Source organism: Oncorhynchus nerka, linkage group LG26, assembly GCF_034236695.1.
Source record: "Oncorhynchus nerka isolate Pitt River linkage group LG26, Oner_Uvic_2.0, whole genome shotgun sequence".
Classification (NCBI taxonomy): domain Eukaryota; kingdom Metazoa; phylum Chordata; class Actinopteri; order Salmoniformes; family Salmonidae; genus Oncorhynchus; species Oncorhynchus nerka.
In genome coordinates this window covers 3371706-3388148 of record NC_088421.1, presented here as the reverse complement: position 1 = coordinate 3388148, position 16443 = coordinate 3371706, and the positions used below count along the sequence as shown (strand labels likewise).

The 16443-nt window shown below is 43.7% G+C and overlaps 1 protein-coding gene across 1 annotated transcript; it reads left to right on the top strand.

Annotated features, from left to right (window-relative positions):
* The first annotated feature begins 396 nt into the window (after positions 1–396).
* Positions 397–15795, top strand: LOC115110041 (ceramide synthase-like). The gene is made up of 7 exons (XM_029635372.2): positions 397–1087; positions 3387–4002; positions 4195–4278; positions 8232–8457; positions 8812–8907; positions 9216–9325; positions 14597–15795. The coding sequence occupies exons 2-7, from the start codon at positions 3878–3880 to the stop codon at positions 14871–14873; spliced, it is 918 nt and encodes a 305-aa protein (XP_029491232.1). The 5' UTR covers positions 397–1087; positions 3387–3877; the 3' UTR covers positions 14874–15795.
* Positions 15796–16443: the final 648 nt, after the last annotated feature.

Here is a 16443-nt window from a genome sequence, read left to right as displayed (position 1 = left end):
ATCCATGTGCTAAACATCTTAATTTCCAAGACCAGACATGTGTAGAGAGCTGTAAGGCCTATAGACCTATTTAAGCACTGTAGGCTGGCTTGTTTAGCGGATCCCAACTGTTTGTGGAACTTTGTACAGTCTTATCTGATTGAGCATAGCTACATTCATTAGTCAAATTAGTCAAAGTTAATCATTCAACCCATGGTTTGACAACTTGCAGTTTGATGTCTTTATAAAAAAACGAAAGGACTTTTTCCTAGCCAGTTTGATCTGAAAAATGACTCGGGCTATTATTAGTCCGTTGCCCTTGAAAAGCAAAATACTTTATCCAGGGACAGCTGTTGTCTGTCACAACACGGCTAGTCCTAGGAGTCATAGCCAATGAGGCGACCTCATCCGCCAATTACACTTGGATATTAGCCTACCATACCCGGGAGCAAGGGGGATGAGAAAGAGAGAGAGAGAGGGTTGGAGCGAACTGGCTACGTAACCGGTTTAATGGCAACACTTTAGCCACAGCGTGACTGTATCATGCATATACGCTAGAATTTTTTTCCTTCTTTTTCCCCCTAGACTGTTTACTGAAATTAGTTGTACGACAGGTCCTAAAATAATCTGCAGAGAAGACTTCACAGTGGATGTATCGAATATTATCGGCCAGGCAATAGGGTCGGTCGATATGGCATAACGGTTCAGATATCAGTAGGGTTGTACGGCGGCCAAAGGCGAGAAGAGCAGTGCCCTCGCAGTATAAATCAAAACACTCGAGCGAACCATCGACTTCAAAAGCATTTCGCCTCTCGGAAATAAAATTGCTGAAGCAGCGATCCGACAGCAGCACGTCGGGCGGGAGTCCTATTCTGATTCGGACCAAGACCGAGACCACACGCCAGAAGCGGGGAGGACACACACATCTATTTGTCTTGCCTGACGCACGTTCTCATTTCTCGCAGATATCCCGAATACGGAATAAGACAAAACACAAAGAGAATGTGGAACAATTCTCGACTTGAAGGCAACCACCAGGACCAAACACACTGATTTCCCCTTGATCCGACCGACCGGGCCGCAGAACGGGACGCCGCAACAACCAAATGTAAATTTAGCCTATCCATCTCTTCTTGTTTTACTCTCCCTTTTAGTACCCCCTCAACACCCAACTCTAATTCATTCTCACCAACCCTGCTCCGAGGTTAAACAAGAAACGTCATATGTCTGTAATAAATGTTGTGCCTGTGTGTGTCGCAAACGGTCACGTTTTAGCCTATACAGGCCTGAATAATCTTGTCATCTATCGCATGTTGGTTGGTAAGCAAGCATGCATTGTCTGTTTAAAAAAAAAAAAAAAAACGGAAGCCAGGCTAGGCAATTTATCCCTTGTGTGTGTGTTGTTGTTAATAATAGACAAACCGCGTGCCACACAACCTGTTAGAAGCCTCAATCACTCTTGTGCACGAAACGACTGTAGGTAAACATGTATCGAATGCAAATCTAGCGAGCTCGCAGTCGCGCTCATAGTTACATTGATTTGTCAGGTTTGTAGTCTACACTGGCATACAGTAGCAAGCAAACAAACATGATAACGGTTAGCCTATGCAGATGTAGAGCCGTGCCAAGACCGGCACAAGTCTCCCATTTTCAAAACAATATGTTGCTTATTGTTGCGTTTACTCTTATTTAGTGCAAAACAGACTTGTCCCGATATTTTTGTTAATAGAGGAGGACCGTGTTACTTAGGCTACTGACGCGCATTGCGTATTTTGACAATTAAGTCTTGAGACACGTTTTTGCACGGGTCTGCCAGCTAGGTTTTGACGCTAACGAGCCTGTGTTTTCTGCAGAGTTAGCGATGTAGCAACGTCAGGATATGCTTGGGGTTATGCAGGGGGCCAGTGGTTTTATCCCCCACCCCCCCCATGTAAATTGCTGGTAGTCTACTGTCAGGAGGTGCAGCCTATGCACTGCTGTGCTGAACAAAAGAACACAGCTAGCCAAGATAAATCTGACAGTATTTATATTATGCCCAGATAGGCCTTTATCAAAACCGCATGCAAGTGCACCCATTTGTTGGTTATGGGATGAACCTGTTGTGTTGTGAGGGTGCATCTATTGTCCAACAGCCTAGGATGGAACAATAGGCCCCGCCCCAACATCCTCTTCCACCCAACCCTTCATATCCCTCATCATATCCCAAATGTCCTTCCCTCTCCTCTCTCTCTCTAATTCCCTCTCTCCCAGCTGTAATCTGTCTAAATCTCCTGCTTTTCTAATCCCTTTCTAAATCTAGTTTGGTTCCAGCCACCTTTTTTTCCTCTTCCTCCACCTATTCATCCTGCCTCTCTCCCCAGTCCCTCTGAGTGCATTGCATTCGCCTGGAGAGCAATGACAGTGGAAAACCTCAAATGAATTCATAACCCCAACGGAGGCGGCGTACAGCTGGTGCAGCCAGCGACACATGACGCCTACAGTGTAGTCAATGGATTTGTCAGCGTTTGTGAGATTAGAGTGTAGTGTAGGGCTGTCTACGCACCAGGTAATTATTTGAGTACAACGTTCATCATGTTATAAAAGGCTGCAGGGATGACACTGAATAAATATGACATTCATAGAAACACCACGCTGGCAGTTTTTATATGTGCATCTGTAACGGATGTTAATCGTACTATCCTTGCGTCGTGTTTAGTTCATAGAAATCATCCCAGCCAGTGTTCCCAGTTGACCGTTGTTTATGATCTGTGATTAAACAGGAAACGGCACGTTAGTTGTGCTTAATGATTAATGGCTTAATGATTAATGGCTTAATGATGTTGATGGCTGTCGGTGGACAAATCTGTAGCATGAAAACAACTGTGTTAGCAGTGAACTATTGACCATTACATCGGTGCATGCTGGTTAACACACTTTTTATATACAACAATCCTATACCAAAGCACATCCCAGAAAGCCCCTCAATCCCTAACAGGTACCATATACCCACACTTGTATAAATCAGGAATGTACACCTAGTAAAATATAATACGGTATTCAGAACGTGACCTACCCCCTTGCATCACATTTTCATACTAGGGAGACCTGACATTCACGATCTCCCCCTATCTACAAGCGGGGCCAATAACAACATGCCTTATTGTCATTGGGAATTGAACCAACCAATAAGAGTGCTTGAACATTAAATACACACTTCTTTAGAGGCAAGTGGAAACAACCAACCCTGTTACACATAACTGATTTCTTGTACAATTACTGCACTCTTAATCAAGGTGTGTGAAACGGATTTGATTGATTTTTCTCTTCTTTTTTTTCTCCCTCTGTTTCTCATCCTCCCCATCATCTGTCTGTTTGTTCTCTGTCTCTCTGTCTGTCTCTGTCTCGTGTGTGTGTGTGTGTGGACCCAGAAGCCACCCAGGCCTCTGCTGGTTATGAGCAGGGGGTTGGGAGAGAGGTGTGGGGACTTAACAGACATACCACCCACGGCTGTATCGTAGCCCTCTTATGTATCTGTTTAATTAACATGGACCGTAACCACTAGCAAGTCTATTTTCATTCCCGAAATATCCCCAAAACTAGCCTACTGAAAAACAAATGCAGCATTTGACCACATACTGCATTAGCATAGCATAGCAAAACATTACTACTAGCATAACAGTATTAACATAACTAGCATAACATTACTAACATTTGTGTTCTGTTGACAACACTTACACGCTGCCACGCTTTCTAATGATATACCTTCAACCATCTAGCAGCGAGTGATAGTTGGAAACTCGGCTACCATAGCTTTGGAAGTACCCTGCGTAGATCAGTCATTCAACCTTTTCCCACTTGTCAAGTGGTTTGAGGGCAGTAGTGAGGTACCTGTTGACACACACACACACACACTGGAACCATGCTGAGCATCCTGGCTGCCGGCTCTATCTTCTTCCCGGGCCTGTTCCTGCTGTCTAAGAGAGGTCTGAAACAGACTCCAGGCTTGGGCTTGAGCGAGGGAGACGCCACCATCGTGTCTGCCAGGTACACACACACACACACACACACACCCACACTTACAAGTCAGATACACGAGTCAATGTTGAGGACCTTGCCTACCTATCGTACCTTTTACCTTATGCTATTCTGCTTTGCTTGACATTTTATATTATTCCGAGTTATGGGTATAAATATGTCAACTGAAACCCCACTCTCTGACCTCTCTCTCCCCACTAGGCTGGTGTCATCCATCCAAGCCATCATGGCTTCCTCAGCTGGATACATCATCGCATCCTCCTGTGAGGACATCATCGAGGATCAGTAAGTACAGAATAATGATAATGCAGGTAGTTGCTGTAAAGTTGGGTTCCAGGTGTGTGTGTGTGTTTGCGGGCACCTGCACAGATGGGCTCTACTTGTGCAGAGCACATGCCTCTTTGCCCTTCCAGTCTCTAAAGTGCCCTTTAATTTGGGTATACAGTTTTTGTCATTGTTGTTCTGAACCTTCTGCCCGCATGTCGTTGTTAAATATATGTCATTTAATTAGCCAATAAGATGTGGCCATCTGTTGCTTTTATGTAACTAAATAATCAGTCATAATTGCTCAACGAGTCATTAACCGCAGTTACGAATGTTTTTTCGCTTGAGCACTTGCCCCCCCCCCCCCCTCCCCACTCCCCAAAAAAGTCTTAGCACGGCCCTGTGTGTCAGAGGTGTGACGTCTAATATATTTGGGTCCCTAACGACACCGCAAACTCTCCCGTGTTAAATCGACACTAGCCAGGTTTCCATCCAATTGGCGACAGATTTTCATGCAAATATTCTAAAATCTGCATCAAGAAAATATGCATATTTTCCCACCAAAAGTGTGTTTCCACCAAATGGACTTGTTGCATATAAAAGCCAGTGTGTGTGATGACGTAGTGCTCACAAAATGTGCTTTTTCACTTAAGTTTTCATGTACCGAATAAGTCAATGTTTTTCCATCGTATTTGAAACTCTACGGATAGCTTTGTCACAAAACAAGACTGGTCTTGGCACGTGCTCTCTGGCCAACAGCTTGCAGACACAGTGCGGGGTAGCCTGGTCTACATGATGAGATTCTGGTTTTATTTGTCAGACGGCGCCATGTCACCAGAATAAGACCCTCCGATTTTTATTGGGAAGGCGCATCAAGATACCCATGTACTTTAACCAACCTGTGAAGTTAATCATCGTTTATTTCATCTGAAGCTTAATAAACTGCATGGTTTCCCAAGTCATAGTGGGAGGACCACACACCATGTCATCGCGTGACTCCAAGTTTACTTTGATATGATGGTTATTCTATAAATATTTGCTCATAAAGCCGTTTCCACCACCATTTCTCACATAATAATTATTGTTACCAACACAAAAAGGTCACACCTAGTCCAACGAACAAATTCTGTCGGCATTTATACAATTCTACCTAAACTACCTATTTCCAGCAATTGTGTTTATTTTTAAAAATACTGTATGACTTTACTCGCATAAACCTGTGGATGGAGACGTGGATACTGACAGTGTTAAATTTAACACTGGACTAGTGTCCATACGGATCCACACTTTTCAGTGTTAAATTAACACTGGACTAGTGTCCATACGGATCCACACTTTTCAGTGTTAAATTAACACTGGACTAGTGTCTATATGGGTCCACACTTTTCAGTGTTAAATTAACACTGGACTAGTGTCCATACAGATCCACACTTTTCAGTGTTAAATTAACACTGCTTAGTGCCGACGCTGCTACACTTTGTCAGTGTCAGGGAATTAACACTTTTAGTGTTATGTAGTATTTTTAACCATTACGCAAAGAGGTTCCGAATCTCTTGACAAGGTCGCTCGTGTTGGATTAAGGACATTACAAGTCTTTTAATGCCTGGCAGCAGACATGCTCAAACTTTAACATAACCGTAGACCACTTAAACTGGTACAACACTTCCACTCACGGGTGGCCAAAAGCAACAAATTGAAAGCCACACCCCCACTAAGCCATTCCTCCAATATCATTTCCCAGTGTGCCTTGCCTTTTCGAGTGAATTGTAGAGTTACACCCATGACTGTATTTGTTGGTGACAGAGACATGGTGGTTGAATTCATTCATTTTCAGTCCTGTGGACTTCACCAAATGAGTTCCTACTGTAGACAAATGTTATCATTAAAATTAAGCTCTTTAGGACAATACATTAAATATATCATAAGGCCTTAGTTTGATAGCAAAAGTTTTACCCTAACACAGTGGTGTTAGAAACCTCCTGGTTTACAGGCCACATCAGGCCTGTAAGTCACATTCTGCTGGCTTACAAAGTGATATATGATTCCTATTGGAATTCCGCCAGTTAGGACATCCAACAGTTGGAATTTTTATTCGCCCGCATCTGCATTCAGAATGACTGTTGGGGTTAGTGACATTGTGAAGAGACTCCCTAAATCAGGGGTTCCCAAGCTTTTTTGGTCCGTGACCCTATTTTGATATTACATTTTTTTCGCAACTCCACCATGTAAAAAAGTGATGTAATCAGCGACCAATGTTAACTTTTTTAATTGGCGTTATGACCGTCTGTCAAACATTGTTTTTAGACTGAAACATTATTACAAATCAATCTGAAGTATGGTATGAAATACATCCGAAAGGATTTGGGAAGTTTAGGATTTAGGAAAACATCAGGCAATAATTGTATGATTTTCTGTGTAGAAAAGAACCATCATTGATCATGTTATTTTTTTTCACTAGTCTGATTTACTGCCTGGTCCTGTCCACTCTATTCTGAAGGAAACAGAAGACACGTGTGTTTCTGAAAGGCTTATGTTTTCAGGGGTCATAATATTTTGTGGCTTCAACCATTTAAAAGTTAGAACAACATTTCTAGGAAGAAAACGGAAACTTATACCTGCATTCCCCCCCCCAGAGTTTCTTTCACGACCTAACCAGTTTAAACTGGAACAACCATTTTGGTAAATGGTGCAATAAATCTAACTGATTGGATCAGTTTAGAAGAATGTATGTTATTTGTCTTTGTTGTAGCGTAAGATTTAATCAGTCAATGTACATGCAAAAAAACATATGAAAAACAATCCTAAAAAGGTTTACTTGCAGAAGAGCATGCTGGGAAATCTGATAATGGTGGGTGTGGTTTTGATGGGAATGTTTTACTGTCCAGAGTAAAACTGACACTCTCACACTCAACACTGGTTATAAACCCCCACATTGGGGATAATTTAAACCACTGAGTGTTAATTTCACTCTTACAGAGTTAATTTAACTCCACAATCAACACTAGAAATGTGACATTGAAAAATCAACTAGTTAACTCTGGCCAATTTACTGTGTATGTTTAACTTTCGATCCAAATAAAGTATTCGTGTGTGTGTGTGTGTGTGTGTGTGCGTAATAATCTGTTATTCTCTCCCTGCTCACCTTGTCCCTGTTAACCGAATTAGTATTTCAACCCAATTAACCTCTATTTGTCCCAAAGCCAGCAGAGCTATTTTAGTATCTGTAATGCAGTCACTCAGAAACCAGAAACCTAGACTGCAGCATGCTGCTATGGAACTGTAGGAGTAGCTACTCAAACATGTCTCCACTGGTTTTACAACTGCAACTTTGTTAACAGTGGACTACAGCAAAACTATATGAAATGCATACAGTGTCATGTTTTTGGTTAGAGGAGGAAGGTTTGTTTTTGGTTGAAGGAAGAGGAGGATTGGAGGAGAGGAAAAGCAGAGTAAGAAAGGAAGATTCTTTTGACTACTGAGATGCTGTGATTCTGAGTCAGACCCTGTTGTCCTAAGAACGAACTCACAATGTGACACAGCTGTTCTTCTTAACCCCCCTCCCTCGCTCCTCTTCCCCCTCATCTCTCCATCAATTAGGAGGAGGAGGAGAGAGAGGAGGGAGATACTGCCAGTCACCGACTCCCTCCCCCTTGCCCTCATTTGCCAGTCAAAAGTCGGGAGGTGCGAGTGCCGGCTCATTTGACTACCAAATCACAAACCCATCCAAATCACGCACGTGCCCAGAGCAGTGCATCCTGGCCAGTCACTTAACTTCCTGACGTCTAGGCTGGAGCCTCACTGAAATAGGCAATAGTGTATTTACATGGTAGTCACATAGGCAGCTACAGTGTACATGTAGTTACAGTGTAGGTACACATTGTTGCATAGAAAATAAACTGTTGCATTCTCTTTCTTTCGCTCTCTCCTTTCTCACTTTCTCTGTCACTCTCCCCCCTTGCGCCCTTCCTTTCCAGACACTGGCTTACCAGTACCTACATCCTGTTTGCGGTGCCCTACTTTGCGTACGACATCTACGCCATGTTCCTGTGCTACTGGCACAAGCTGCAGGTCAAAGGGCACGAGGAGGAGGGCGGCAGGCCTAAGCCAATGTGCTCGGCAGTAACCAGCTACCTGCGCAGAGAGTTCCTCATGGTGCTGCACCACGTCGTCATGGTGACCATCTGCTTCCCCGTCTCCGTGGTAACTATCATTGTAACTAGGGTTGCTTTAGCGGACTATCTTGGTAGTCTACCGTGGCATGGTCTGTTTTGTGTCTAAAGGGGGGGGGGGGGGGAATAACTAATGATAAATTATACACACACATACACACACACACACACACTCCCGTTGCTACTGGCAGCGGCACGGGACGCCAATGTTAAACATCCCTTCTATGGACACGTGTTTTTAAGGGGAGATGAGGTGTGCGTGTTTGAGATTTTCTTTCAATGGTCTGTCTATAAACTTTATCAGCCATATCATGGCCCTCTATCGCATCTCACTCTTCGCGGCTTTCTCCCCCCACTCCCCTCTGTCTCGCTCTCTTGATGTTAGTTCTGGAGGCAGGGAAAGGGCGATTACTTCCAGGGTGTCATGTTCATGGCTGAACTCAGCACTCCGTCCGTCTGCCTGGGGAAAATCCTCATCCAGGTAATACTCACTCACTCCTACCTCTCCCCCTGTTCTTTCTTTCGCTCTTTCTCTTGCTCTCTTTTTTTCTCTCCTCTCTCTCTCTCTTCTTCCTCAGTCTCTTACTCTCAGTGCAGCAGTCTAAGAGCCTTGAGTCTCTCTGATTTTGAAGGGCTCACTTTCTAGCTTTCATGTTAGCGTTCTTGTCTCCTGTGATATTGGGTTGACATTTACCCAAGCTTTTTCTCTGTCCTTCACCCTGCTCTTGTTTTCCCCCTCCCTTGTTCCTGCCCTCTCTCTCTCTCTCTATCTCTCTTTGTCCCCCTCAGTACAAGAAGCAGCACACTCTTCTTCATAAAGTGAATGGCGCTCTCATGCTGGTCACTTTCTTCATCTGTCGAGTTCTGCTCTTCCCCTACCTCTACTACGCCTACAGCAGGTAACATACTGAACTCTGTCTCTGTCGGTCTGACTCTCTGTCTATCTGACTGTCTCTGTCTGCCTGTCTCTGTCTCAAATCAAACTTTATTTGTCACATGCGCCGAATACAACATATCTTTGATAAGATGGCGCCGAAGAGGATGGCTGACATTTTACATGCTCCTAACCAAACTGCTATTTTGTATGTTTTTCTTTTGCGTTGTTTGTAACTTATTTTTTACATAATGTTGCTGCTACCGTCTCTTATGACTGAAAATAACTTCTGGACATCAAAACAGCGATTACTCACCTCGAACTGGAAGACATTTTTTCCTTTACTTAGTCCGACGAGAAGGATATACTGCTTTCTCAGGAACAGGCCCAAATCCCCGTCATTTGCGTGAAGACGGAGAAAAAGGGGGCGCAGGACGAGCTGCCTTCTGAGAATTCGTAGGTCGAGCGAGTAAACTCCCACTGCCATCCGTTCTATTGGCTAACTACGATTTAAGATTATCCTTCCAATGGGACATTAAACTGTAATATCTTCTGTTTCACCGAGTCGTGGCTGAGCGACGACGCGGAAAATATAGAACAGGCGGAATTTACAACGCACCGGCAGAACAGAGAAGCTACGTACGTCTGATAAGACGAGGGGTGGGGGTGTGTGTCTATTTCTCGCCCTCAGACGAACCATCAAACAAGCAAAGCGTCAATACAGGATTAAGATTGACTCCTACTTCACCGGCTCTGACGCTCGTTGGACGTGGCAGGGCTTGCAAAATGTTACGGACTACAAAGGGAAACTGGACGCAAGCTGCCCAGTGAACGAGCCTACCAGATGAGCTCAATGCCTTTTATGCTCGCCTCGAGGCAGGCAACAGTGAAGCATGCACGAGCGCACCAGCTGTTCTGGATGACCGTGTGATCACGCTCTCGGTAGCCATTGTGAGGAAAAACCTTTTAAACGGGTCAACATTCATAAAGCCGCGGGGCCAGACGGATTACCAGGATGTTTACTCAAAGCATGCGTGGACCAACTGGCAAATGTCTTCTGACATTTTCAACCTCTCCCTGACCGAGTCTGTAATACCTACATGTTTCAAGCAGACCACCATAGTTCCTGTGCCCAAGGAAGCAAAGGTAACCTGCCTAAATGATTACCGCCCCGTAGCACTTACGTCAGTAGCCATGAAGTGCTTTGAAAGGCTGGTCATGGCTCACGTCAACAGCATCCTCCCGGATACCCCAGACCAGGGGTGGGCAACTCCAGGCCTCGGGGGCCTGATTGGTGTCACTTTTTCTCCATCCCTAGCTAACACAGCTGATTAATCAAATTGCATTCTAAACTGAAGATTATGATTATGTGATTGGAGTCAGGTGTGCTAGCTGGAGCTGGGGCAAAACTGTGACACCAATCAGGCCCTTGAGGACTGGAATTGCCCACCCCTGCCCTAGACCCACTCCAATTCACATACTGCCCCAACAGATCCACAGATGATGCAATCTCAATCGCACTCCACACTGCCCTTTCCCACCTGGAGAAAAGGAACACCTGTGAGAATGCTGTTCATTGACTACAGCTCAGCGTTCAAAACCATAGTGCACACGAAGCTCATCACTAAGCATGGGACTAAGGACCCTGGGACTAAACACCTCCCTCTGCAACTGGATCCTGGACTTCCTGACGGGCTGCCCCCAGGTGGTAAGGGTAGCCAACAACACGTCTGCCACGCTGATTCTCAACACCGGGGCCCGTCAGGGTTGTGAACTTAGTCCCCTCCTGTACTCCCTGTTCATGCCACGACTGCGTGGCCAAACACGACTCCAACACCATCATTAAGTTTGCTTAACCAATGCTGACGACACAACGTAGCCTGATTGACGACAACGATGAGACAGCTTATAGGGAGGAGGTCAGAGAACTGGCAGTGTGGTGCCATGGCAACAACGTCTCCCTCAATGTGATCAAGACAATGGAGCTGATCGTGGACTACAGGAAAATGCGGGCCCGAACAGGCCCCCATTTAAAACGACGGGGCTGTAGTGGAGCAGGTTGAGAGCTTCAAGTTCCTTTGTGTCCATATCACCAACAAACTATCATAGTCCAAGCACACCAAAACAGTTGTGAAAAGGGCACGACAAAACCTTTTTCCGAAAAGTTAAAAAAAAAATCTGACTCAACGGTTGCATTAAGGAGAAGTTTATCTAAAGTTCCATGTATAATGGTTGTATCTTTATCAATGTTTATTATGAGTATTTCTGTAAATTGACGTGGCTCTGCAAAATTACCGGATGTTTTGAAGCAAAACATTATTGAACGTAACACGCCAATGTAAACTGAAGTAGGATCTGTCTTATTTCTGTAGATATATTGAGGATTTATAAGGCACATTAAACAGTTAGGCTATTGATTATAGACTCAAGTTGGTTTCCTCTCTCCTCACTTTTCTCAGACAATTAGGGCAAGGTCTGTTTTCTCGTCTTCTAACTCTGCTACTGCCTCCACCGCGTTGTTCTCAACACCAATATGTTAACTTAGCTATTATGCACGTAGCAACATGGTCTAGGAAAAGGCACCAATTCAACAGCGCGCTGTGTTTTAGAACCGCGGACAGCGACCACTATCCAACGTGAGAGAAAGTGCAGTCATTTTTGTGTTTTGCTCCATTGTTCCTTTGTATTATAACCATATACAATGTCAGTAGTACATGTCAGAGTGATGGACTCAAAGGCCTCCACAATGGATTAGTCCACTCAGACAGGCGCTAATCAGACGGGTGTCTTGTACACCACGAGATATACAGTTGAAGTCAGAGCAACAGTCCTGAATCTTCTCCATTTGTAGACAATTTGTCTCACCGAGCAATGATTTTGTAACCTTTTCTAGCTTCGTGCATCTCTATAATACGTCTTCTAAGGTCCTGTGGAAGTTGTTGGGATCGTGGCACGGTTCACACAAACCTATCTTTCTAGAGAAGAACAGATGTGTCAGTAACCAGGCTTTGTGTGCCTTCATTTAAAGGGCAGAGCACCTGTGCAACCCACACCTCCAATCTCATCTCCTTAATTGAAACACCTGACTCAAAATATCTTTTGGAGAAGTTGTTGAGAGGTTCACTTACTTTTTCCAGCCTGCAACTGTGAAGGACTACTCAATGTCTTCAATAAAAATGTGAAAAGTACAACTGTTTGTTATTAGTTTAGTCAGATTGTATTTGTATATTATTGTGATTTAGATGAAGATCAGACCAAATTTTATGAGTAATCAATCCAGAAATCCAGGTAATTCCAAAGGGTTCACAAACTTTTTCTTGCAATTGTATGTATATATTTTTTGCTACTGCTCGACTAAAGAGATCTCGGTAGACCAACAGCCTATCAACCAAACAATCGACCAGTCGACTAAATGGGGTCAGCCCTAAAAATAAAAAAACACCATACCATTTCATTACTGAACTTGTGATGGTTTGCGACAATCTGGGACCATCACGTGATGTCCTGACGACTGGTAAAACAAACGCCTTACAAATGTCTTAACATGGTCCCAAAACAACTTGAATTTCACGTTCTTATGTGAAGTTAATGTGACAACATGTAAAGCAACGTGAGTACATGAATCTACATGTTACGTTGAGTACATGAATCTACATGTTACGTTGAGTACATGAATCTCCATGTTACGTTGAGTACATGAATCTCCATGTTACGTTGAGTACATGAATCTACATGTTACGTTGAGTACATGAATCCACATGTTACGTTGAGTACATGAATCCACATGTTACAACGAGTACATGAATCTCCATGTTACGTTGAGTACATGAATCTCCATGTTACGTTGAGTACATGAATCCACATGTTACGTTGAGTACATGAATCCACATGTTACGTTGAGTACATGAATCCACATGTTACGTTGAGTACATGAATCCACATGTTACAACGTGTACATGAATCCACATGTTACAACGTGTACATGAATCCACATGTTACAACGTGTACATGAATCCACATGTTACAGCGTGTACATGAATCCACATGTTACGTTGAGTACATGAATCCACATGTTACGTTGAGTACATGAATCCACATGTTACGTTGAGTACATGAATCTACATGTTACGTTGAGTACATGAATCTACATGTTACGTTGAGTACATGAATCTACATGTTACAACGAGTACATGAATCTACATGTTACAACGTGTACATGAATCCACATGTTACAGCGTGTACATGAATCCACATGTTACAGCGTGTACATGAATCCACATGTTACGTTGAGTACATGAATCCACATGTTACGTTGAGTACATGAATCCACATGTTACGTTGAGTACATGAATCCACATGTTACGTTGAGTACATGAATCCACATGTTACAGCGTGTACATGAATCCACATGTTACGTTGAGTACATGAATCCACATGTTACGTTGAGTACATGAATCCACATGTTACGTTGAGTACATGAATCCACATGTTACGTTGAGTACATGAATCCACATGTTACAACGTGTACATGAATCCACATGTTACAACGTGAGTACATGTGAAAACATGATCTGGTAAAAAACATGTGACCCATGGGGATGCAAATATGAAACCACACGTGACATGTCAGCACATGTGACCCATGGGGATGCAAATATGAAACCACACGTGACATGTCAGCACATGTGACATCATGATCTCGTGAAGTGTTCCAAAAATATGTTTTCACTTGATTTCACATGTGAAATTTACATGTGACTTGTTCTAAAAACACATTTTCCCATGTGAAATGTTGTCACGTGTTGTTTGATATCACATGTTGCTTCATGTTATCACATTAACTTCGCAAAATGACGATCACAATGTGAAATGCATGTATATTTTCCGTAAGGGAAGCATTCTTCCTTGATTATTTGTTTAAAGTCATTAGCCATAAACCAACATTAGCCATAAACCTTAAAGATATGGGTGGCAGGTAGCCTAGTGGTTAGAGCGTTGGACTAGTAACCGAAAGGTTGCAAGATCAAATCCCGGAGCTGACATTGTAAAAATCTGTCTTTCTTCCCCTGAACAAGACAGTTAACCCTAGTCCGTCATTGAACATAATAAATTGTTCTTAACTGACTAGCCTAGTTAAATAAAGGTAAATAAATAGCTATCTTGAGACAAGGTGTCTTGTTTTAGAACTTGTTCAAATGAACTATTTGCACTAAGTACATTTAAAAATCTGGGTAAGCTTGTTAACTAGCAACATTTAAGTGAGCATTAACCCTCATTCCTCCTCCTCCTGTTGCAGGTATGCCTCCATCCCCCTCTACACAGTGCCCTTTGGGGCTCCCTGGCAGTACAACGTGGGGGCCTTCTGTCTCATGGCCCCACAGGTCTACTGGTTCACCCTCATCTGCAGGGGCGCCTTCCGCCTCTTCACCGGGGCCTCGCGCTCCCGACCCCCGGCTGCACTCAACAAGCAAGATGGGGGCTGCTACCCCGGCCAGGGAGCCCCTTTACCTCCCCCAGCCAACGGCTACAGTCCCGTCCCCCACCAGGCAGATAGAGAGACTGACACGCACTGAGAAAGAGAAAGAAAGAGGGAGGCAGAGATGGAGAGGAAGAGAGATCACTGTGGGGACGGGGCCAGCCAGACCAGGCCGGGGAAGGGAAGGCCGAGGTCTGTCAAGGGAATCTATTGTACTGTGTTGCAATGACACTGTAACCTAGGAGAGAGGGAGAGAGAGATTGTTTCTCATCCTCTACCACTCTCTCCCTCCCTCCATTGTCCCTTTAGAGTTGCATGGACCTCTGGAAGAAGAGCGAGACAGATTGAAATAGGAGAGGGTGAAGAAAGAAAGAAATGAATAAGGGAGAGAAATGGAAGCATAGACAGAAAGACTTGTGAAAGGGCAAGTATTTCAATATTACGTGTCTGTACACACTGATTTCAAACTGAATGGGGGGGGGGTGAATGGATTGAAAAGCAAAAGGATGAGAGAACACATTGACGAGCAATAGTGATCGAGTGATACAGAGAAGAATACAGGCGGATTAAGCAAGAGTGATCATCTTATTTGAGTTAAAGGAATAGATTAAAAAAAAGTATTCTTCTCTTGAAAGAGATTCAACTGCTGTTCAAGATTTAGGGAAGGATACAAAATGAATATTAATGTATAGAAATGTGTAGTAAATTATTATTTGGTGACCAGTTGATTTTGGTGGCTGCAAAAAGGGGGACAAAGACAATACCAGTATTTCAACTTGTGATCCCGGTCCTGTATTATTTGTCCACCAAGATGATCCACTCGGGATCCATTTGAGCGGGTCTTGTCTTGGGACATGACAGATGGACTCGCAAACAGCGCCTCTGGTATCGCTTCGTTCAGCCTTCTCTCCCCTCTGAAATGGTCCTTCTCCCTTTTCTCCTGTTTAGACAACGAATGTGGGAGGAGGGGAATGGGGGGGTTTATAACACTTGGTGAGTAAATATCATTTTAGGTTTTTATATTGCTCTCATTCAAAGCATTTGATTTATTTATTCATGTTGATCGTTTTAATTTTTTTTTATTTATGCGTTGTGATTTTTCTCTTGTACTCACTCCCCACTTCAATCAAAAGAGGAGAGGGAGAGAGAGATTGAATGTTGGAGAGACTCATAGAGGGGGAGAGGGGGGGGGTAGTAGACTCGAATGGGACAATGATGCAGCTACCCTGTCCCAGTCAGCCATCCAAGTTGATTAGCGCTGGAAGACAGTCCTCAATACACGACTGGGTGGGCCTGTGCAGCCCCCCCCATCAACATAATATAATGATCAGGAACACTGCTATCATCACCATGGGTCTGTAATGTTAGGGAAGGCTGTTGTGGAATAAGGTCGCCTGCACGCTAAACAAGGTAACCACATTTTAGAATCTAGATGCGTTCTACAGGCGTTCGTTCTCCAGACTTTCTACAGTCTGCTGATGTAAGGGATTCCTAGATGATCTAAAGCAGTATTATGAAGGATTTCGAGAAAGTAAGTTGGTGTAGTGTGTTCAACGGCATGGGCGGAATTTGAAGTCGATTTCACTGGCAGCTGGTACTCTCTTTTATGCATTGAGGGATTTGTGCGATAGGACCTTAGAAGAAACACATTGACAATGCACTGAAAG